The sequence below is a fragment of the Dromiciops gliroides genome, chromosome 1 (genome assembly GCF_019393635.1).
Source record: "Dromiciops gliroides isolate mDroGli1 chromosome 1, mDroGli1.pri, whole genome shotgun sequence".
Classification (NCBI taxonomy): Eukaryota; Metazoa; Chordata; class Mammalia; order Microbiotheria; family Microbiotheriidae; genus Dromiciops; species Dromiciops gliroides.
Window position 1 is genome coordinate 667,437,607 of NC_057861.1, and position 24,130 is coordinate 667,461,736.

A 24,130-nucleotide genomic window follows, 5' to 3' on the forward strand; every position below is an offset into this window, starting at 1 on the left:
CCTCATCACTTCTTGTTACAGATTGATATGCTATGGGTGATTATTTAAATTATGAAAAAATCAATTTTTGAAAGTCAGTATAAATTAATTCTTAATTAGAATAATTAGAGGATAAAATGAGGGATCAGTCTGTGTGAACGGGGGCATTTGTGAATGTAAAACAATATGTATGCCTTTGTCATTTCCCTTTACTTCATACCCACTTCCTAAAATGTGGAAATGTAAGAAATGCCTCTACTGGGTCAGCCCCAAGGTCTACTCAGTCCAGTATTTCTTTCTGACAAATACATCAAGAGTGATATGACAAAGAGTAAGATTGGGACAGCTAGGTGATGGTCAAATCCAGCCTCAGAAATTTACTAGCTGTATGACTTAACCCTGATCGCTTCTTTCTCTTCTCCCCTTCAGCGCCCCCCCCCCCCCCAAAGAAGGAAATAAAAATGTAGGAATGCCTTCCATGAGGTCAACCTTAAAAAAGATTGAGTGTTTCCTAATCCTTGTTGTGTATATGTATATTTGTACATTTGGCACAAATTAGAAGTAATATTTCCTTTAATTTGCCTTAAACTTTTTCCTTTCACTTTTTGAAGAGTGATTCTTAGGTCCACCCGAATGGGATTTAACAAGAAAGTTCATGTTGATCTTATTTATAACTTTGATGATTTTATCAAGATGAATCAAAGTTTTGCTTATCTTGGTCTTCCCTGAAGAACCTTTTTTTGTTTAGTGTACAAGGATCTTTCTGGTTTCCAATGCCATTTGTAATAATATCCAATATTTTTTTTTGTTCTTTACTATTTCGATATTAGCAGCAACATTAATTTTGTCAATATCTTTAGCCATTTGAATGCAATCTCTTCAAGGGTCTTTTTTCAGATTTTAATTGATTGCTTGGAGTCTAGAAATCTAATACCTTGGACTATTTCTCTCCATACATTTTGCTAAATGCAGATATTGTTATTGGATACAAATTTAAGAGTACATAGTCACAGAGTATGAAGAATATTTAAATAGTTTAATAGAAAGACTTAAGGTAATGCCCAGTAGTTTGTCTAATGGTTTTAAATTTTTTTGCTTGTTAACTAATAGTTACATCCAGGGGCCAGCCAGATTAGAACTGTTTTGTTATTTAAAAAAAAAAGAATTTTTTTTTTTATAACTAGAAGGGACCTTACAGTTGTGATGTATAATGGAAAGAGCCCTGCACTGGAAGGCAATGTCGTTTGCCCAATGCCTAATACTGGTTGTTGAATTGAGTCAATGGAAACCCTAAAGTTCTAGTCCTTCCTCTGCTAATTCTCTGTGTGACCTTGAAGAGAAATCACTTTGCCTCTCTAGGCCAATGTTTCCCCCATCTCTGAAGTAAGAGACAATCTAGAGAAACCATAATTTCCTTTTCTAAGCCTAAAATTGTATAATGCTGATCTAAAGGCTCTCTTTGATGAGTTGCATGCTAGATAGAGATTCCTTGGTCTCATATTGGTGACATTGCTTCAGGTTTTCTCTCATCACTACAATTTTCCATAATCTGTTTCTTTTACAAGGGAAAAAAATACCTATTCACACCTTTTCCAATTCACATGTAACTTGAGAGAGTAATTAAGGCAAGTGTTTCTTTTTCAGCCATTATTCATGTATCATGGATACTTTGATACCTATTTTCAGTATTTATAAAATATATAGAACTCATAATTTAGGGTAAAATTAGAAACATTTTTGTTCATATTTCAGAAATAAAGTCTAATCATAGCATCCTAGAGATAGAAGGAACTTCTGGGAACATTTAGGATTCCTTATACCTCAACCAATATCCCTTCTACAAGCTCTTTATAGGTGGTCAGGAAACCTCTGCATGGATAACTACAGTTAAGGAGATGAACACCTCCACAGGTTGTTTATACCTCTTAGATAATGCTGATTATTAGGTTATTTTTTCCCTTTATTTTGAGATGATATCTTTCTCTCTGCAGCTTCTTATTTCTCACAGTTCTGCTCTCTAGGGGTTAAGTAGGACTAATTTAATCACTTTCTTATGATACACTCATATCTTCACTAAGTCTGTTCTTCAGGTTCACTATCACCCATTTCTTTGATTGTATTGCATGTCATCTCCATTCCCCACCATTGATTGAATGCTAGTTCAATTCAAAATCCATCAGTCACTGTGACCCCAAAATACGTAACCTTGTGGTGGTAACTCATCTCTGAAATTAGCAAGATTAGTGTGTATGGCCAGGTTTATAGCCCATACTCAGGCCCTTGTTTGAGCCTACCAGAGTTTCGGGTCCACTGCCATGACTGGTGAGTGCCCTTCATGTCAAGTGATGATAATTAATGCATTCATTCAGTTCTGTTTCTTTTGACTCTTTAAAAGGCATTGACCTTCATATAGATATGAAGTTGTTCCTCAACTTTAGAATTAGTTGTCATTTAATATGTCTTCAAGAACTTGGTGTGTCCAGTAAGATGGAGAATAAGGAGGAGAGAAGCCCAGTTCAGCTTTGTGCCCTAGTCTGAGAGACAAAAAACTTTCAATTTCAATTCAGGCATGTGTATTCTTAGTTGTGTAAGAAAGATTCTTAGCTATATCTTTAAAACATAAAAAGTGATTATATGACATAGGACCTGTTAACTTTCTTTGGTGGGTCAAGGGGCAGCCTTTTTCTTTTCATGGTGAATGAACTGTGTTTTTGTAACTCCCAATGTGTACCTCAAAAGAGACCATTGAAATGGGCAAAGTTAGCCAAGTAACAAAAGCCTTGTTGGAAGGAAAGTGATATAAAAAATGGAACAGTTAAGTTTATCAGTTTCTAATACCTTCAATCATGTAAGAGATTTCATCCTGTGGTTAGTTTGTTTTCTGTTAAGAGAGAAAAAAGTCCTAAATCTCAGTGGAGGAGTATGTGTGTGTACAGTCTTTTGCTCTTTCACTATAGGAAGGTCTATGTATTAACATCTTGAAAATGGTAAGCTAATTATTTCTGGCATCTTGTATGACCTAAAAGTTGACCTTGTCTTCAACAAGTCTTACATGCATTGAACTGATCATGACACAAGTACCTATGCCTTTATAATGTACAACCAAGTGTTTACTAGTACTTTAGTAATATCCATGGGTGCCAGGTAAAGGGCCAAAACTGAGAGAAGGGTTAGGTGAGCAGGTGATAGCAGGGGCTCCTGGCTATTATATTTCTGTCTCTGTACTGGTTCTTTGATAACCCAAATTTCGGAGAAGGACCAGGGAGAGATGGAAGAAATTTCCAGAGCTTTGAAGAGCTGGGCATTAGATCTCTTAAGGAGCCATGTTCTCAAGCACTGTACCATGCTGAGTAATTTATATCCTGTTATTTAAATATCAAAATGTTGTTAGGACTTAATCCAAGGTGGGATCTTTAAAGACCATATGTGTTATAGTGATATTTCCTCAAGTAATTCAGGGTATCCTCCTCACAGGGCTACTGTTAAGCATATCTTTAGTGCTTTGTTCTTTGGCATGGGCTTCCTGCTGGGTTGTTTTGTTGTTTTTTTTTTAATGAGTTTCGATGCGCCTGTTGGGAATCTAGGTCACTTCTAGAACTGGGACAGGTTAATTTTACATCCCACTGTGAAATAGTGATTTTATGTGGCAGTGGGTATACTGGATGAACGACTGGCTCTCCTCCCATCTCCTTAATGGCTTTCACTCTAGAAGATAGGTTCTAATAGAAGAGGTTTTTGTCTCTTGTGTATCATGGAGCCAGTAGTTTGGTAGCAAACTTTTCTTTTGGCCTCCAGGGAAAGGGAACCAAACAGCCAGGGCCTTTACAATCAATTGGCCATTTGTGTAAAATCCAGTCAGGTTATATTTTCCCCCTGGAAAGGCGCACTCACCTCCGGTATCTAAAACCAGCTCCCTTCACAATGGAAAGAACTTGGTCTTCTCAGCTTTAGGCAGCAGAAGCCCTTTGGTTTTTCAGAACAAAATGTTAGTAGTCTGCCTCTGTTGAGCCTTCAAGCACGATTCAGCAGAGAAATGGGTTAAACAGGCATTTGTTTTAGCTTAATTTCTTTTTCCTTTTCAAACAGCCAAACCAGACGAAGTTCAGCCCTCTGCAAGTTTGAATGGAAATGACATCACTGCTCCTCCGAATAAGGAGCTACCCCCAAGCCCTGAGAAGAAAACAAAGGTAGGTACAAGAATTTTCTGATGTAGTCTAGTTCTATACGTTTCTTTCTTTTTCAGCATATGATATTTTCTTTTGCTGTTCTGACCACAGATATAAGTTCTGTTTTCTGAACTTCTGAGGTGAGTTTTGGGGAAGTTTCTTTAAAAGAGCCAGAAAGTTTCTCACTGAAATGCTTAAAAATCCCTAGGTGTCCTCCCCTACCTTTCACAATCGTTCCCTTTCCATTTTTATTCTCATCCTGAATTTCTTCTGAAACACTCTATACTCTTCAGAGGATGTTAATCTCATTCTCTACGAAGAGAAATGCCGACTTCTAGAGTAATTTTGAAAAATTAAACTGACTTTTTAAGTGGTCCATAGTTGGGTTTAGTCAGTGAAATGTTTAAAAGCTTTAATAGGGACATTGACACAATCATCACATCGATAAATCTAATAGCAGTTTATGGTTCACTATCATTGTTACCTCCCAAAGGATGTATTTCTGGAGTTGAATCCAGAATGTGGCTTTTAGTAAAAGTAAAGTATCAACCATGGAAATCCTAAAAATCTGTGCTAAATTTATCACACTCCACAATAGCTTCTCCATTTTCTTACCTGCCTTCTAGTTTAATTTTACTTCATTTATTGAATTCAGAAAACAGAATGTTAATTTTCATTTTGCTCTAGGAACTGTTCCCTATATGTCCTCATTGCTTGCAATTTAATTTTGAAATATGCTCTTTATGCTTTTAAAAAAATTTTGTTTTTGTTCTTCTGTGTATGTGCGTATATCATTGGATGCTTGTCTTAAAACAAAAAACAAACAAAATTAACCAACGAACCTAAAGCCATCAAGCACTACTCCATCTACAAAGACCGCTACACTGAAAACCAAATCAGTGCCCACTCCCACCCCCAAGCGACCAGTTTCCACCACTCCTAGTGGCCCAAGCAAAAAGCCCATGAGCCCTGCTCCAGGCCTAGCGCCAGCTGCCCCACCCAAACGACCTGCTGCTGCCACGGCTGCCACCCGGCCCTCTTCCTTAATCTCAAGAGATGGAAAACCAAAGGTAAGTAATCACCCAGGGACTTGATATGGAGAACCCCCAAAGGTCTCTCTCCCCTTCATCAGCAGCTATCTTTAGCACTAGAGTGGTAATAAGACAAAGGGGCATAGGTGTGCTTAGATTTTAAAGACAGAAGGTAAAAAAAGTATTTTTTAAATAGTTGGGGGGCAATTTAGAGCCTAGCTTATTAAACTGTGGTTCACGATCCCATATGGAACTCAAAAAAAATTGGCAATAGGAAAGTTTATGTATACCTATTTTATATACCTACAAGTGAGTAAAATTTTATCAGGCAAAAAGTGGGAAAAGTCACACACACAAAAGTGGAAAAAGTTTAAGAAGTGCTGGTTTAGAACAGCATGGAGATATCTTTCCTAACATAGTTTCTGATCTCTGCCAGGCTTTGAACTTTTGAAGGTTTGTATATCTTTGAGGGTAAAAGCTCTTGCAGCCCATTCACTGTTCTTGCTAAAGCTTTGGCTTGACCTTAGACTCACACATACACGGTGATGGCTTTGCATTTCATGATTCCATTTGCTGTTAACACTTAAGTACCCACCTTCTGTATTGACCGTGTTGTATAGCAGTGCATATAAGGGCATCACTATCAGTACTTTTTGTTGTCCTTCTGATCTTTCAGAAAGCAGAGACCTGCATCAAGGCATGAACAATGAAAAATTTAAAACCCAAAAATCTTTTTTAAAAAAGCCTTATTAGTTGTTTTCAGAGTAGGCTCTCTCCATCAAGTTCTATAAACCTATTGAGACAGGAAATACCTCATTAATACGATGATTATTTAGTTTTACCTTGTCTTTTCTCAATTTTATTTTAATTCCTTTGCTAGAGTTAAGCTAGTTATTTTTTCTAGTTGTTTTTGGTTTGTTTTCATTGTTTTGTATTTCTACCAATTTGGGCAGCTATAAAAATATGTTCATTATGTTATTTGTTTTCTTAGTTTAAGAAGGTTATGTGATATAGTGGAGTGGATGTTAGATGTTCTGTCAAAAGCCCTAAATTCTCTTCTCTGCCACTCATTCGCCCTATGATTTTATCTTGGTCATTTAATGCCTCTGAAATGCAGTTTCCTCTGCTATATGGGTATGATGACACTAGTCCTGACTTCTTTACAAAAACATAGAAGGGGCAGCTAGGTGGTGCAGTGAATAAAGCACCGGCCCTGGATTCAGGAGGATCTGAGTTCAAATCCAGCCTCAGACACTTGACACTAGCTGTGTGACCCTGGGCAAGTCACTTAACCCTCATTGCCTGGGGAAAAAAAATAATAAAAATAATAAAATACCTAAAAGTACATATCTAAAAGTTAGTACTCTGAAAGCTCAGAAATGTAGGCAGGTGCTAAGCATAGTATCTCCTTTACCATTTACTCTCTAGCACTAAATCTCATTTGCTGCCTGGGAATTATTTGTCTGTTTCTCTGTTTACATCACCATATCCTTGCAAGGATCAATTAAGATAAATATGATAGTGACAGAGATGTAGTGTAGGGGGTGGGGCAAAAATATATTGGGCCCTGAAAATTTTTTCCTAGCTTTGCCCTTTCATTATGGGCTTGCTTATTTTAGGGAAGCCCCTAGATCCTTTCTGAGTGCCCTTCAGCAATTTGCCTCTTTGTGAGGTAGGAATGAATACTAATCCTCATTCTTTTTGCTTCAGAGGTGGGTGGAACATTGTTGGAAACTGCTTGGGATTTGCAGCTGGTTGGAGTCCTGTGTTAGCCCTTCATTTGATTTGGCATAAAAGTATTTTATTATTTTCCAGTTACATTATAAAGATGGTTTCCACATTTGTTTTCATAAGATTTTTAGTTCCAATTTCTTCTCCCTTCCTCTCCCTCCCCAAGGCAGAAAGCAATCTGAAATAGGTTACATATGTACCATCACATTAAACATTTCTGCATTAATGATATTGTGAAAGAAGACTCAGATCAAAAGGGAAAAATATCAAAAAAGAAAAAACCCAAAGGGCTATAAAGCTGTGCATACCCTTTGACCCAGCAATACCACTTTTTGGTCTTTTTCCCATAGAGATCATAAAAAAAGGGAAAAGGACCCACACGTACAAAAATATTTCTAGCTGCTCTTTTTGTGGTGGCAAGGAATTGGAAATTGAGGGGATGTCCATCAATTGGGGAATGGCTGAACAAGTTGTGGTATACGAATGTAATGGAATTCTATTGTGCTGTAAGAAACAATGAGCAGGTGGAGTTCAGAGAAACCTGGAAGGACTTGCATGAACTGATGATGAGTAAAATGAGCAGAACAAGAAGAACATTATACACAGTATCATCAACATTATGCGTTGATCAACTGTGATAAACTAGATTCTTCTTACCAATCCAACGGAACAAGAAAGTTCCAAAGGACTCATGATGGAAAAGACTCTCCAAATCCAGAAGCAAAAAAAAGGGAACTGTGGAATATGGATGCTGATCAGACCATACTATTTCTTTTGGTTTTGGTGCTGTTGGTTTTCTGATTTGAGGTTTTTCCTTTGTGCTCTGATCCTTCTAGTATAACATGACTAATGCAGAAATACGATGAAGAAACACTTGACCCAGAGAGGATGCCTAGGCTTTCTCACAGTCACTTGTGGGGGGGGAGAAGATGGGCTGTAGGCAGGGATCCTCTATCTCAGTATTTTTGGCGTATATAGCTTAGTCCCCCAGTTGAAGGCTTCCTGCTGGAATTAGGTGTTTTGGTTTAGATGTGGATTCTCATCCATGTAGTAACTCCTGGGGATGAAACTTCCTTATCAGGGCATGTTTTCTGTTTGCTTTGAAATTCCTGGTCTCCACTTGGGCAGGTCTGGGACCAGGATTCCAAAGACTGGCTTTTTTTTTTTTTAAAGTAAGGCAATTGGGGTTAAGTGACTTGCCCAGGGTCACACAGCTAGTAAGTGTTAAGTGTCTGAAGCTGGATTTGAACTCAGGTACTCCTGAATCCAGGGCCAGTGCTCTATCCACTGCGCCACCTAGCTGCCCCAAGACTGGCTTTTAATCCCTCAGGATATAGTGTAAGATCATATTATAAATTTGAATAACAAATATTGAATAATTTAATGCTTTTCTTTAAATCATGATCCTCAATAAGTATTGCTGGGCATTCTCAGTGCTACTGAGCTCTAGAGAATCTCTTCCTTTGACTTCCTCTTCCAAAAACACACTTCTTGGAAAACCGTAGAATGCCTTTCTGTTGTGGCAGCTAGAAGGTGCAGTAGAGAGATTCCTGGGCTTGGAATCAGGTAGATCTGGGTTCTGATTCAGCCTCAGACCCATAGGTGGTTGTTTATGATCTGGGGCAAGTTCCCTCAGCATCAGTTTCCACATTTTTAAACCCTACTTTCCAGGGTTTTTGTGAGGATGAAATGAGATATTTGTAAAAGTACTTTGTAAACCATAAATTGTCCTAAAAATATTATTAATTTTTATTAATGTTATCATTTCCATCCTAAGACTACCACAAGTCATGATAATAATGAATAATTATTGCCATTTATTTTCTAATTAGCTCCCCAATATGACTATTTCCTTCTGAGTACAAAAAGAAGCTGTGTGCTCTAAATTTGGTTTTTCCCATATGGAAGTATTGCCCTTTGGAAATAGCAACATTATTTACACCCCTTGTTCCCTTTTCCATTCTTTACTATTTATTCAGTCCAAGTATTTTTTTCAGTTTAGGGGAAATCACAGTAATACACATGCCTTATATCTAAATTTAAGGCGTTCTCCCTTCCATTTTTCCTTTGAAGCGGAAGTTCACAACTGTTATTTCAGTTATGTTCAATCTCTCTGTAGGAGGTGTGATCAAACCATCTGCTTGCCCTTTTTTCCATAATTTCAAATACTATCAAGACATTTCCCCATGGTCTTTTCTTTTGAAGTAATTTCCCATTCCTCCTTAATCTGTCCTCTTCTGCAACTGAGTTGATTTAATGTAGCCATGTGGATGAACATCTGCCCAGATCCTATCAGAAATTAGTGTGACCCTAATGAAATCAAATAAACCCTCCATACTCCTTTATTTCCTTTAGTGCTGAACTTTCTTTCCCTCATTTCCCCACCCCATTACCCTTCTTTTTCTTGTTGGCTAGCTTCTCAAATTTTCATTGTTTTTTTCACCAATATCTTTAGTCTATAAGGAGACAAATACTACCTAAAACAAAGGAAACAGAATTTATGGAAAATATTATAAATAAAAAGAAACTGAATTCCCAGCATCTTATCTCACAATAAATACAAAATTTATAAATGACCTGAAAATCAAAAGTGATAACACAATTAGATATAGAATGTATACTTTTGTTGTTGTTGTTGTTAAGGGGTTAAAGTGACTTGCCTAGGGTCACATAGCTCCTAAGTGTCAAGTGTCTGAGGTCAGATCTGAACTCAGGTCCTCCTGACTGAAGGGCCGGTGCTATATTCACTGCACCACCAAGCTGCCCCAGAACTTATACTTTTCACAATTATAGTTAGGTAGTAAATTATTTTTTTGAGGGGGAGGGGTATTGGTGAGGCTATTGGGGTTAAGTGACTTGCCCAGGGTCACATAGCTAGAAAGTGTCAAGTATCTGAGGCTGTTTTTGAACTCCGGTCCTCCTGAATCCAGGATGGGTGCTCTATCCACTGTGCCACCTAGCTGCCCCCAGGGGGTGAATTCTTTTGGGGGGGGTGGGGCAATGGGGGTTAAGTGACTTGCCCAGGGTCACACAGCTGGTAAGTGTCAAGTGTCTGAGGACGGATTTGAACTCGGGTACTCCTGAATCCAGGGCCAGTGCTTTATACACTGCACCACCTAGCTGCCCCTAGGGGGTGAATTCTTAAACTCAGGTTAGAGATGATTCCAAAAGACAAAGCAGAGAACTTTGAAAACAAGAAATTGAAAAACTATTGCTTGAACAAAATTAATGCAATTGGTTTATTAAAGAAGTGGCTGAATGGGAGAAAAATCATTTGATCAAAGGTCTTTTATGCAAGATATATAGAGAACTATATATGTATAAGACCAAAGGACCCAGTAGATGAATAGTCACATGATACAAACAATTCTCAAAATAAATACAGATGGCTAACAACTATATGAAAGAATGTTTCGTGTTACTCATAATAATAGAAATACAATCAAAATTACCCTGAAATTATAACCTCATACATAGTAAGGTGGAAAAGATGATAAAAAGTTTGCATTAGTGTGGGAAGGAATTTTGAAAGGCCTTCAAAGTAATACATTTTTGATGGAGCTTTGAATTCATCTAACCATTCTGGAAAGCATTTTGGAATTATGAAAAGAGAAGTACTCAAATGTCTATGCCCTTTGACCAAGAAATTCCACTCCTAGGCAAATACTCCACCAGAGAAATTATTGACAAAAAGTAACGTTCTGTCTATGTGTAAATATTTGTAGAAATATTTTTTTTACAAAAGCAAAAAGCCTAGAAATGAAGTAGATGCTCATTTGTTTGAAAATGATTAAATTGTGGTACATTAAATTTGTGATATTAATGTGTTGCAAGAAAAAAATGTCAATTCAAAGAAGAATGGGAGGAGTTCTATCAATTTGTCCCAAGTAAAGCAAGCAGAACTACACAATATAAACATACATTCATATGTATGTGAAAGGATGATAGTCTAAATGGAAAGGACATTTGAAACAGAATTTTGATAATCAGGCTTAGCTCCAGAAAAGATATATGAGAAGACCCTTATTTCTTTCCCTATATAGAGGATGTCATATTTGTAAAGGTGTTGCCCAATTTTGCTGAACTCTTTCTTTTATTCTGTGGGAATATAACTCTGTGGGAAGGGGTGGGGAAAAGGACACAATGGGAAAAGAATAAAATATATCTTTTAAATTTTAAAAAGAGACAGAGTTTAATGAATTTTCTTTCCCTTGGAGAGAGCACCGTGGGGGAGGCGTTTTTTGAAAGATGATTGTTTGGAAGGGTTGAAGTAGGATCGTGAACTTTGTTTTTGCTCGGGGCTCTTTATTGTTCATTGGTTCAGACTAGGCTTTGTTTTGGTTTTTGGTTTTTTTGGTTTTTTTGCAGGGCAACGGGGTTAAGTGACTTGCCCAGTGTCACACAGCTAGTAAGTGTCAAGTGTCTGAGGCTGGATTTGAACTCAGGTCCTCCTGAATCCAGGGCCAGTGCTTTATCCACTGAGCCACCTAGCTGCCCCCTCAGACTAGGTTTTGAAGTAGATTCACCTCCACATTATGGTCAAACTATTTAACTTTACAATGCCTCAGTGTTTTTTTCCCCTTTGACTTAAATATTTTGAACCTATGGGATCCTTTTTTTTTTTTTTGTGGAGAACTAGTACTTTACAGTTTGGTTTTTTAAATTGATGCCTTTTGTTTTTACATCATTTATTATTTTAAATGTATCCCTCCTCCCTTCCTGTAAAGCAGTTATCCCTTGTAACAGTGATTAAAAAAGAAAGAAAAAACGGGACATTTAGGTGGCGCAGTGGCCCTGGATTCAGGAGGGATCTGAGTTCAAATTTGGCCTCAGACACTTGACACTAGCTGTGTGACCCTGGGCAAGTCACTTAACCCTCATTGCCCCGCCCAAAGAAAAGAAAAGAAAGTACAGTTCTGCAAAACCAACTCGTATCTACCACTATATAGAAAATTCTACATCCATATTCTCTCTTTGGAAATGAAGGGAGACAGACATATTTTTTTTTTCCTCATGTATTTTCTAGGTCCTAGCTTGTCCATTATAATAGTACAGTATTCAGTTTTGTTAAATTCTGTTTACATTGTTTTTATTGGTCTTGCTTATCATTCTTTAGTTCCTATGAGTTTTCTCCTGTTTCTCTGAATATTGAATATTTATTGTTTCTTATGGAGCAATTATGTTTCATCAAATTCATTTAATACAGTTTCTTAATTTCCCAGCTGATGGAGATCTATCTACTTTGTCTGCAGTTCTTTGCTATACCTTGGGGTATATGCCTAATAGTGTGATCTCTGTGTTAAAGGGTTTGGATATTTTAGCCGCTATTAACATAGTTTCAGATTACTCTTTAGAGTAGTTGGAGTAATGCATAGTTTCACCAACAGTATATTAGTGTGAACACATGGAACTGTCCTTTTTTCCACTAATAAGTTGTTCCCTCAGGCCCCTTTATCCATGCTTCACCTAGTCTACTCCTAAGTTTGTGACTTATTTGAAAACTTTCCACTTGACCTGTGAACCTTATCCATACTTCTTTCTTACCAGGCTCCGGATGCAAAGACCCCTGAGAAAAGGACCCCACTGTCCAAATCTCCTTCTGCCACCACTATTAAAACTGCCTCAAAGAGCACCCCAACCACCCCACGAGTCACAGTGGCTGCTTCTTCCACAACTGGGCCAATCAGTAGGAGCACCTCTTCTTCTCCTCCCAAGAAACCTTCCTGTAAGCATCATCCAGTATTTTGGATCTTTGGGCCCCCACCTTTCCCAGTGTTGCATTTGGAACAAACCTTTGGGTAGTCTAACAAAATAAGTAGTTAAGGTTAGGGACATTTACAACATATGTTCAGGAAACCATGGACTGTATAAAACAATCCAGGAGCAGGTAGGTGGCCACTGGTCTTAAAATTGTTAACCTACCAGAAAAGGCTCAAGATAAATATTTCTGAATACCAACACTTTTTAAGGACTTTTCTATGTGGTAGCTGTTTAACAAATGGACTTCTTGACAGGTCATCCTGGGAATTAATTTACTAAAATTCCTACTTTTTAGTATAATGGGCTTATTATCCTATTCCGAATAATCATTGGTTTATTATGTCATGGTGACTGCCCTCTGATCATTCCTGTTTATGCAAATTGGAGCAAAACCTCCTGTTCTTTAAATGTGGTTCTTCACAGAAAAAAATGAAACTAGTAGTTTAAGGCCCAAGTAATCTCTCCTTTCCCTCCCTCCCCATTTTCACTCTACTTCTCCTCTCCTAGTCTGGATATCCCAACCCCGCCATTCTTTTGGGGAATGGCTTCTTTGAATGCAAGGTAAAATTGTGGGAGGAGAGAGGACAAGGCCAGCCCATAGTGTAGATAATAAAATAAGGCACAGTGATCCCTTTTGTCCAAGGAAAAGTTTCTTGCTTAGGGGGTAACCGTCATTAAGACACTTTGAGTTAAAGCCCTGCTGAAGCTGACTTTCTGCCTTCGTCTTTCATGGGAGTTAGTTAAGCTGAATCGTTTGGATGCACGTTAAAGAATCTCCTAGGTATAAGTAGTTGCTTGATGTATACAGCTCTCTCAATGGCATTAGGGTGGAAATTAAGTCTGTTTCCTATATTTTCTCCTAAGGAAAAATGCAGTTGATAGTCAGTAGCACTTATTGGAGTACTTGTTGTGTGCAGTAACATGCTGGCCTCTGAAGAAGGGTTGTAAAAGAAATATCCTGAAAAAACGTTCCTCTTCCTAGGAGTTGATGAAAGAGTTGAGCAAACCCAGCATGCAATGTACATCCTTTGCATTGCTGTCTGGCGGTCATTGCAAAAACTGAAAATTTACCAATGTGGTTTCACTTGTGTAGCTCTCAGGAACGAGTCAAAGCCGACAGAGATCAAGAAGACTACTGCTAAATCCTCACTAGGTAATGGCATCTCTCATACCCCTTACTTCATAATCTTAAAGAATGGCAATCACATAGTCATAGCATCTCTGAAGCTTGAGCTTTTTCTTTCTCATCTCATTTATCTATCTTGGTCTGACTTCTTTCCAGTGGACTTGAGTCGTCCCAAGAGTGCCCCTACCGTCACTCAGAAGACCACCAGCACCTTGTCTTCAGGGGGCCCTCCTTTGCCAGGGGCAGCTCCCAGCCGGGTCAAGGCCAAACCTGTCACCCTGAGGCCATCTACAACCCACTCTGCGGACACCAAGAAGCCAGGAGTGCCTAAGGCTGCCCCAACTAAACCAAATCCTGCAGCCCCACGACCTGGCCGCCCAACAACTAGCATCTCTGTGCCGGACCTTAAAAATGTTCGTTCTAAGATTGGCTCCACAGACAACATCAAGCACCAGCCAGGTGGAGGCCGGGTATGCTCTTTGCTTTGGGTTTACTTCTGGGGTGACCTTGGGCAATCTGTGCATAAGCATGCTCATCCCTGGCCTTCCTGCCTCTTCCAGCCACTGATCACTAGACTTACCGACTCCTTTGCAAGGATCTTGCTTCAGCTCACAGCTGCACTGAGGGGCTATTCTAAATCAGTTCTGCCAGCTCCAGAATGGAAATGTTTTCATTATTAGGGAGGGTTGGGATGATTCTAGACAGGGAAAAAATGAATTTATATCCCTCAACTGGTCATTCTAGCTGAGTTACTTGGCTTCCAAATCCCTGTGCTTAAATAAGATAAAAGATATGGAACATTGTCAATTTTGGTTGCCCAAAAGGATGCTGGGAATTTCTCTCCCACAAAAGAGATCAGTTTGTTGCCATTCCATCCTCCATCTTTTATCTTATCCTCAGTATCAGTGCCAATGACAAAATGTAATTTCTGGAGAGAGAAATTCAGTCTGAAGCAAGAGTGGAAGTGCCCTCTAGTGAGCCTTTCCTAAACTGCCTGCACTCCTGAAACAAAAGGAGAGCTGGAAGGGATGGAGTGATGTAGAAGAGGATCTCATTTCACCTACTGACAGCTGAATTAGATTTCCAAAAGGGCTTTTATTTTATTGGGGGGGAGGGGGGGGAAGCGTGGTGCTAATCCAGTGCAGTTATCAAAGCCAGACAGAAGGTGCCTCAGTGGAACCAGGAGAGCCTTCCTGAAGTTTCTTGGTAACAGGAAAAAGCAGTCCTGATCCCTTTAATTGTTCTCTGGACTCAGAGAGCCAGGAAGCCTTCAGCATCTCTGGCAAAAGTTTGTAATTTAGATCAGTAGAGTGGGGAACATTGAGTTCATTCACTATGAAGTTGTTCTAAATGGAGGGGAATGTCCCCAAATAAAGGGCAAGTAGGCAGGCTGTTGTGAATTGATAGAGACTAGGGCCTGAAGCAATATGCAGCTTCAGTGTTGAATTCTGAAACTGAGGACTTTGGGTGCACTCTGGACTTCATGAGATTTGAAACCTCTTGGATTCCTCCCAGACGGTAGCAGGAAAGACCGAATACTCTACTTCCTCTTCTTGTTTGGTTTTTACTCCTTACCATACAGGCATTGGGGGGGGGGCGGGGATGCTACAGTTCTTAAGAGTCATCCCACCCACTTGAATTTGCCATATTTACTTTTTGTGCCAAGATAAAACATCACTACCTACTCAATGGATGTGGCCTTTTCCCATGACTGTTCTCCTAGACTTGGTTTATTGGTCCAGGGCAAAGATGAAACAGAAATTGATCCCACAAAATCTGGCAAAGTGTTCCAGCTACCTTCTTCTGTAATTCCTGCATACCTCTAGAACATAGGAATGGAGAGAAGGAAGAAGGATACCAGCTGAATTTTCTCTAGCGCATTATCGTTTATAGAGCACTTTTTCTTAAAAACAGCGTTGGACATAATAAGTGCCTTTGTTTGCAAAACACTTTATACAATTGTTTTATTTAAGCCTTTTAAGAATCCTGTGAGGAAGGTACTGTAGATATTTTGTCCATGTTACAGATAAAGAATCAGACAGGGCAGATAGCTTGTTCATGGGCACATGTGTAGGAAGCACCCACGCTCCCAGATCTTCCTGGCTCCAAGACTTTTTTTTTTTTTTTTTTTTTAGTGAGGCAATAGAGGTTAAGTGACTTGCCCAGGGTCACACAGCTAGTAAGTGTTAAGTGTCGGAGGCCGAATTTGAACTCAGGTACTCCTGACTCCAGGGCCAGTGCTCTATCCACTGCGCCATCTAGCTGCCCCGCTCCAAGACTTTTCTACCTGAACCACTGTGTAGCACTGCCATTGGTTTCAGCTCCCATGGACTCAGTCCTTACAGTTGAAGAATCCAAAAGATAGTCTTATTTCCTTACAGGAGGTCAGGGGTGGGAGAAATGGGCTGATCAGAAACCTTGTAACACCCCCCCACCCCCACCCCTACCCCCCACCCCCCATTGTTATTAAAAGAGAGTAACTTTGTGAGTTAATGGGAATCTTTAAAGTTTAACTTTGCCTGGAAATTCCCTTCATTGTTATGGCCTGGGGCATGGGAGTGAGGGCATGTACACCAGTTATGGCTCTTGTTCCTTTCTATCCCTGGAATCCTTTCTTCCTTCCTTCCTTCCTTCCTTCCCCATATGCTCCCTGCCTGCAGAAAGGAGACATCAGTTGTGAAAGCTCCTTTGGTCTCCTGATCCATTCCTCCAAGGTCGGGCCCTAGTGCTCTTGGTTTGAAATCACCCTCCATTTGTCTCCATCTAGGCCAAAGTAGAGAAAAAAACAGAGGCCATCGGCACAGCACGAAAGCCTGAACCCAGTGCAGTCACTAAAACCACCACCACCTTTAAAGCAGCTGAAACAAAAGAGAGTGCACAAAAACAACCTAATGGGAAAGTGAGTTGTGTTTGAGACTTTCACCTATTGAGGATGGAGGCTCAGAAAAACATCTCTTCCACTTTGAACCACTTGTTCTTGTCTCAAATTATATTTCCTTCTTCTGTCTCCCTGGTCCCCTCTTTTTTTACCTCGTGTTCTGTTCTTATTTGATGATTCTGTGTCAGCAAGCCCATCACATGGAAATAAAAGCACCCGCTTACTCAGAATTCACCTAGGAATTTAGGGGAGCTACTAGGAAATACTTCTAACCTAGAAATAATAAGTTCTCAAGCCATTTAAAAAAGTTAACTACCATGTCAGTTTTCCATAATCTCTCCCCTACTCTCAGAAATACATATGTTCTTATGACTAGAAATAGTTCTCAAAATGACCAAAGGATGATTTCTGTATTTAATATATCCCAATACTCAGATGCATGAAAGAAAATACCTATTAACAAAATTGTGCTCTCCAAGCTGCTGAGGGCTCTGGCTCTGTGTCCTTAAGTTATAATATGAAACTGTCCAAGTGTAGCACAGGTGGTTATTTTTTCTTCTTTCTCAAAGAGGACCATAATATCAGGGTGATGTCATAACTTGCACTCAGTTGAATTTAAGTGGGGGAGGGTTGTGCAAGGGCACCAATGTCATTCTCTCCTCCAGAGCCATCTGTGTCCAGTGGCAAGATATAGATCCGGACAACTAGAAATGGCCCTGGATGTTTTAAGACACTTGGGGTTAAGTGACTTGCCCGGGGTCTCACAGCTAGTAAGTGTCTGAGGTGAGATTTGAACTCCGATCCTCTTGACTACAATGCCAGTGCTTTATCCACTGCACCACCCAGCTGCCCCAGCAGATGCATATCCAGGGAGAACTTTTAGTGTAGTAGTCCTGTCTGGGGAGAAGAAAAAAAATGTATTGATTTATTTTTATAGTATCAAAGCTATCAGCCAGGCATCCTAAGGATTTTCGAAGTCTGTTGAAAGACAAAAAATGTACACAATTGAAGTTTCCCATTACCCAATAGCAGGTTAAAGATAAGATAAGCACCTTGAGCTTATCTTCACCTCCAAAATATGTGATTGTTTCTTTGATACCCTTGTTCCTACATGTATTATAAAGACCCCCCTTGGGATGGGGAAGCTGGAGAGTATGCATTTCTGTCATGCCTGCTATGTTCCAGGAACTGTGTTAAGTACTTTATAATTATCTCCTCCGACCTGGGAGGAAGTGCTACTATTATTCCCATTTTACAGATGAGGAAACTAAAGCAAAAAGAGATGCAGTGATTTACCCAGGGTCAGCCAGTCATTGTTGGAGACCATATTTGAACTTGGGTCTTCTTGACTCTGGATAAGTGCTCTAGCCACTGTGCCATCTAGCTACCCTTGCACATAGTTACTTTCAGGTTCAGTCATCACGGTTACACCCAGGGGTTGGCAACATGTTGGCTACTCCTTAGTGACACAAAAAGAAGTCAGTGCTGTTCTGGATGCCAGCGTATAAAACGGGCCTTGGATTGAAAATTCCTTTAGGAAGCACCTTGTGTGAGAGCCCTCAAAGTGAGAATCCTCTTGCCTGACAAAGAGAATCCCTCTGCCATTAATTGTGGCTGCTGGAAGTAGTGTCCTGGGTGAGAGGCACTCGCGAGTGTCACGTAGTTGGTGGCAGTGATGGGATTTAGAGGAAGATACAGAGCTCGAGACTTCAAGAATTGCTGGAGGTTGGGGGCAGCTAGATGGCACAGTGGATAGAGCACTGGCTCTGGATTCAGGAGTACCTGAGTTCAAATCTGGGCTCAGACACTTGACACTTACTAGCTATGTGACCCTGGGTAAGTCACTTAACCGCTATTGCCCTGCAAAAAAAAAAAAAAGAATTGCTGGAGGTTATGTGGTAGTGGGTGGCAGGCACAGTATTCGAAGCCTGCTCTTATGACTCTAGATCTAGTGTTGCCTTCAATCAGTAATCCAGAAGAAATAATCTCTGCCAAGAAGATTAGGCCATGGGGGCAGCTAGGTGGCGCAGTGTTAAAGCACTGGCCTTGGATTCAGGAGGACCTGAGTTCAAATCCAGCCTCAGACACTTGATACTTAACTAGCTGTGTGACCCTGGGCAAGTCACTTAACCCTCATTGCCCTGCAGAAGAAGAAGAAGAAGAAGAGGAGGAAGAAGAGGAAGAAGAAGAGGAAGAAGAGGAGGAAGAAGAGGAAGAAGAAGAAGAAGATGAAGATTAGGCCAGTAGGAGATGAAGGCTATAACTGGATGTCACTTAGAATTTGGTTTTCGTTCAGCTCCTGCATAGGAGAGGGTTACCACCCATAGGCATGTAGCCCTGGAATACTAAGGCTCAAAGACTTGGGGCCTAAGAGGAAAGAGAATAGTTTTGTGATTTGTGGTGCAGTGAAAGTTTACTGTAGCCTTGAGGTTCATTATTCCCTATGTATAAATACAGCAAAGACATAGCTGTGAATCGGGGGAAGGAATCTGGTGCTTGCACCACTACAATGCTGGAAAAGCCTTAAAAAATTATATCTGCTAGAAACTCAGGGAGTTGAGGCAAAGGATTCACTTTCAATAGAGAACATGCAGAGCACAAAACAAGGAACATGGGGTACCAAAGGGGTGATATTTTAATCCAGAAGTGGATGAAAATTTAGAGAAAAATCCCTGTCGTATGGCTGAAGAGGCATAGAGGCCAGAGCCATTTCGTCGTTCTGCATGTGGAAGCATTCTGTAATACCAAGGTTGAAGACAGTTCTCCAGCTTATGTTTAAGTGTCCACAGCAGATTTTAGATGCAGCTATTTGGGTGTCATGGGCTTTGTGGACCATTTGCATTTATTGCTGAACAAGGTCTCTTCCTGTTGGCATCAGATTTGTGTCCAATTAACTGGCGCCCATTGAATTTCCATGCAGTCTTTGCTGCTCAGAGCAACCAGGATCTGGAGCACAGTGTCTGAGCAAAATGCTTAGCTCTTAGATGGCAAAACACCCTTTTGGGACCTTTTTGTATGGGAGCCAATTAGTTTTTGTAAATGAAGCATGCCCATATAATGGCCAAGTGTTGGTGCATAGGGCATCTGGGGAGTAGGAAAGGAGGGAATGGTGGCTCTGAGAGTGCACTGGAGACTGCTAAATGATTTGTTTTTTTAAACAGGCCAAATGTGCTCACAAGGAGGTCTCACGATCCCATGAATCTGGGGAAGGGATGGGTACTGGGGTGGGGTCCAGTGCCAACAAATGGGTCCTTGCTGAACTCCCCAGGTCAGGTGACTAGAGAACCGTTGAGAAGCATTTAAGCTTATCCCCATTGCCAGTGTGTTCACTTCTTCGTATTCTTGTTTGTTCACTGTTTTCCCTTCTTCTCATCCTCCCCTTCTTCTCATCTCTTCACACTCAGCTCTCCTTGTTCCTCTGAGGATGGGGTCAAGCTTTAACACGACTCTCTTTGCTTCTAAGTCACAATTGTCATATGTGAACTCCCTGTCTGCTGTGTGCCAGTTCTAACCAGTCGTCTCCCCTTGTGTTGTTTTTCCATTCTCTTAATCCTCCAGGTCCAGATAGTCTCCAAAAAAGTGAACTACAGCCATGTTCAATCCAAGTGTGGTTCCAAGGACAATATTAAGCATGTCCCTGGAGGTGGGAATGTAAGTATGGGCTCTGGACAGTTTGTCTTTCTACTTACTCTTCTTATGAGTGGCATACCTTGGTATCTGAGAATATCAGTATGTAATATTTTTCTGGACTGAGGCTGAGTGCGGCAGAATATCAGAAGGGATGTTGGGTCATTTTGGTAACATTAATCACCTGCTTCTTGTGAAGGTGTATCTCTACTTCCTTTGCCAACAGTATAAGCACTGATAATTCTTTAGAGTTGATATTTGGAGAATATTTATGATTTGGGAAGATTCTTTTCAAAGTAGAAAAGATAGGCAAAGTTAAGTCAGGAGCTGAAGGCCCTGGCTACCCTAAGGAATTCTGGAAGAAAATGTTCTGTAAACAACAGCTGATGTTAAAAACTGGACAGTCTATCTATCATGGCAGCATGATTTCTATATACCTAGCTTTATGTCACGTTTCCAGACAAAACCGTTAAAATGGGTAGTGCTATTGATCAGGGAGAGCCATGGGTGATGGAGCTTTGCCTCACCCAGAACAGGCTCTCTTCCCCTTTCTGTACCCTTAAAATGATCTTAGTTTTCTAGCTCTAGACACTACAGGTAGAAAGGGTGGCAAATTGGAAGTGTAAATGAACCCTACAAGTCCTTTCATTCACAAGATCCCTGAGAGGGGGAAGGAGATGAGGTCATTTTTCTGAGATTGTCCCAAATGCTGTCATCTCAATATGTTTACACCCTCCTCTCTGTGTTGTAATGAGAAGGAATAGTCCTTCCATCATGGATGCTCCTTCTCTTTGGGACTTCCACCCTGGGACCCAGACTTGCCTAGACTCTTGGGCTGGACAATAGCCAGGAAAAGTACCTAATTTGTCTCTGAATGAGTTTTGTTTTTCTGCTGAGGACAACAAGATGTACACGCATTTTAACCTGACTTGTGCAACAGTTAAGATAGATTCTCTCTATAAGAGACATAGTAAAGAGCTTTCTATGATCTTGAAACCTTAGAGTCCACTATCCACTTCTTATGATTCATATTGGGACAAATGATCCTGACATAAGGAAATTTTAAAAGCTTCTCTAAAGTTGCAGGATCTAAACTACAAACCTTAGAGGCCGCTGTGAATGAGGAATAGAGAGATGACAGACTCAAGGTATTGAATGCAACTTTCATTTTTGGACACAGACAAGGTGATGATTTGTTTTGCTTGATTGTGCATATTTTTATGAGAATCTTTTCTTTCCCTTTTTTTCTTTTTATTTGGGAGTTGGTGGCTTGGGGTCAGTGATAGGGGTTGCCCCCCCCCCCCAAAAAAAATCTTGAGAGATATTTGAGTGTTATATTCATCCATGCTGGTGATTGACAGGTAGGTTCTTTAGAGGAATTGGTAGACAGGGAAGGTGCATTGCTATCTTCAGAAGAGTCATGTATTATCACAAAAGGAAATAAGATGGGAATGATGGGGCTCTTTCACTCAGGATTTCATCTGATGTAGGCCAAGAAAACTATATTGTTTGGAGATGCCAGATATAACCCCAAGAGATTTCAATTGAAAATGAAGTGTAAGACGAAAATTGCCTCTATATCTCTGCCAAGGTATATTCAGTGAAGGAGGAAGGATAGCAGTGTAGATGAACAGTAACTCTGAGGAGACCAGAGCTAGAAGAGGGGCAGTAACAATACTGGCGGGAAGTTAGTTGGCACAGTGGATAGAGTGTCAGGCCTGGAATCAGGAAGACTCCTCTTCCTGGGTTCAAATCTGACTTCAGACACTTACTAGCTGTGTCGCTGTGGGCAAGTCACTTAACCCCATTTGATCATCTGTAATATGAGCTGGAGAAGAAAATGGCAAACCACTCCAGTATCTCCGCCAAGAAAATCCCAAATGGAGTCATAGAGAGTTGGATACAAATGAAAATGACTGAACAGCAGTCAAAATAATGCTCTTATTTCAGGTGTCAAAGAATTATGAATTTAGAAATGATAGACTTAGGACATCTTCTAGTCCAGGGCTTCGTGACCTGGAGTCTGTGGAGTCCTTGTTGCTCCATGAGTATGTTTCAGGGTAGTGTTAAGATAAAAGGTGTATCTTTATAATAAAGATGTAAAAAAAGACATCTTTATTTTCACTAACCTTTGTTTTCCTTTGTAATCCTACATATTTTATTCCTTTCAAAGCATTATTTTGAGAAGGGGTCAATAAGTTTCACCAGATTTACCCAAAAAAGAGAACCCCAGTTCTAATCCAAACCCCTTGTTTTACACACCAGGACTGGGAAGCCCAGGGAGGTTTTAATGACTTGCCTGAGTAAAATTGTTAACTGGGAGTTGAAAGTCAAGAAGTGAGGAGGCAGTTGGAGAACATCTAGTTGCTCAAAAGGACTTCTTTGGGCCCAAATAAACTTCATTTGCATATACTAAGCAAATTTTGAGGTGTGGATGCTGAGCCCTTATGGTTAATCTTTAAAATTGTGGAGAATAGGAGTGATACCAAAGTAGAGATGATCAATATATGTGGTCCTTGATTTCAGAAGGGAGAAGGCAGATTCTTCAGAAGGTAGACCTGGAATCTTGACCTCAATTCTTAGCACCATTCCAAAACACAATATTAAAGAAGTGATCTTTGGTACACTTAGGAAAGGAGGTGGGCGATCACTAAGACTTTATCAAGAAAAAATTGTGCCAATTAACTTGGTTTCCTTTTATTTTTTAAAAAAGATTATTAGACTCTTAGCTCAAGAGAATGCTATAGGCATAGTATTTCACCCATATACCTGGATTTTTGTAAACCATTTGATGAAGATTTTCATGGCATACTTGTACATAAGCTGGCAAGCATGATGTGGATTGGAGGAAGTCGGGTACATTCATAACTAGTTGCATGACCTAAAGAGAGATGATTATTGGCTTGATAACAACCAGGAGGGAACTGGGAGTTTATCTAGTCCAGCCTGTTCCTGATACTTTGTCATATTCAGCATTTGCACTAGCACTTTGGGTGAAGACATAGTGCTTATCATATTTGTATATGACATGAAGCTTAATGAGAGATATGTAGGGGCAGCTAGGTGGTGCAGTGGATAAAGCACCGGCCCTGGATTCAGGAGGATCTGAGTTAAAATCTGGCCTCAGACACTTGACACTTATTAGCTGTGTGACCCTGATCAAGTCACTTAGCCCTCTTTGCCTCACCAAACAAAACGAAACAAAACAATAAATATGTAGTAGAATCAGTATGCAGAAAGGTTTTACATAACAGAGTAGTGAGCAAAATATAATAACATGAATTGTATTCATGATAAATCTAAAATTCTCACATAGGCTAGTGATCAACTATTTCTGTCACTTGGAGACCAGCCTTAACTGAGTAGGAGAAAACTGTCACTAGGCTGATTACCTACAGGGTAATAACATTTTCTTATAAAGCCATAGCCACTCTCAAAGACCATGTACTAATAAAGAGACTGCGATCTTTGCTGTTGAGAGGGAGTATTGACACCAACAAAATCACAAACGTTTCAAGTATATACATACCTGGAGAGTCTAACACTAAACTTCAAAAAAATTGGTTGTTATAAGTACTACATTGGGAGATCTGGCTGGACAGTAGGTTTTGTGAAAAAGGTCTAGGTGGTTTTGTGGGTTACAAATGTAATAAAAATTCCCAAGTTTCACATGGTTTTGGGAAAAGCTAATATAAGTCTTTGGTGGGAGGAATAGAAGTAAAGAATTTATACCTCTGCCCTCACCAGCCCACATCTGTAGGTACTGTGTTCATTTCCGAGTGCTACATTTTAAATAGAAGGATCCTGACAAGCTAAAATGTCTCGATATCTT

The 24,130-nt window shown here is 40.0% G+C and overlaps 1 protein-coding gene across 1 annotated transcript in view; it reads left to right on the forward strand.

Annotated features, from left to right (window-relative positions):
• Positions 1–24,130, forward strand: part of MAP4 (microtubule associated protein 4) — a 238,191-nt gene that overhangs the window by 202,989 nt on the left and 11,072 nt on the right. The window contains 7 exon segments of the mRNA XM_043983254.1: positions 4,066–4,166; positions 4,994–5,215; positions 12,455–12,632; positions 13,761–13,820; positions 13,950–14,263; positions 16,561–16,692; positions 20,230–20,322. Coding sequence (XP_043839189.1) covers positions 4,066–4,166; positions 4,994–5,215; positions 12,455–12,632; positions 13,761–13,820; positions 13,950–14,263; positions 16,561–16,692; positions 20,230–20,322 — 1,100 coding nt within the window.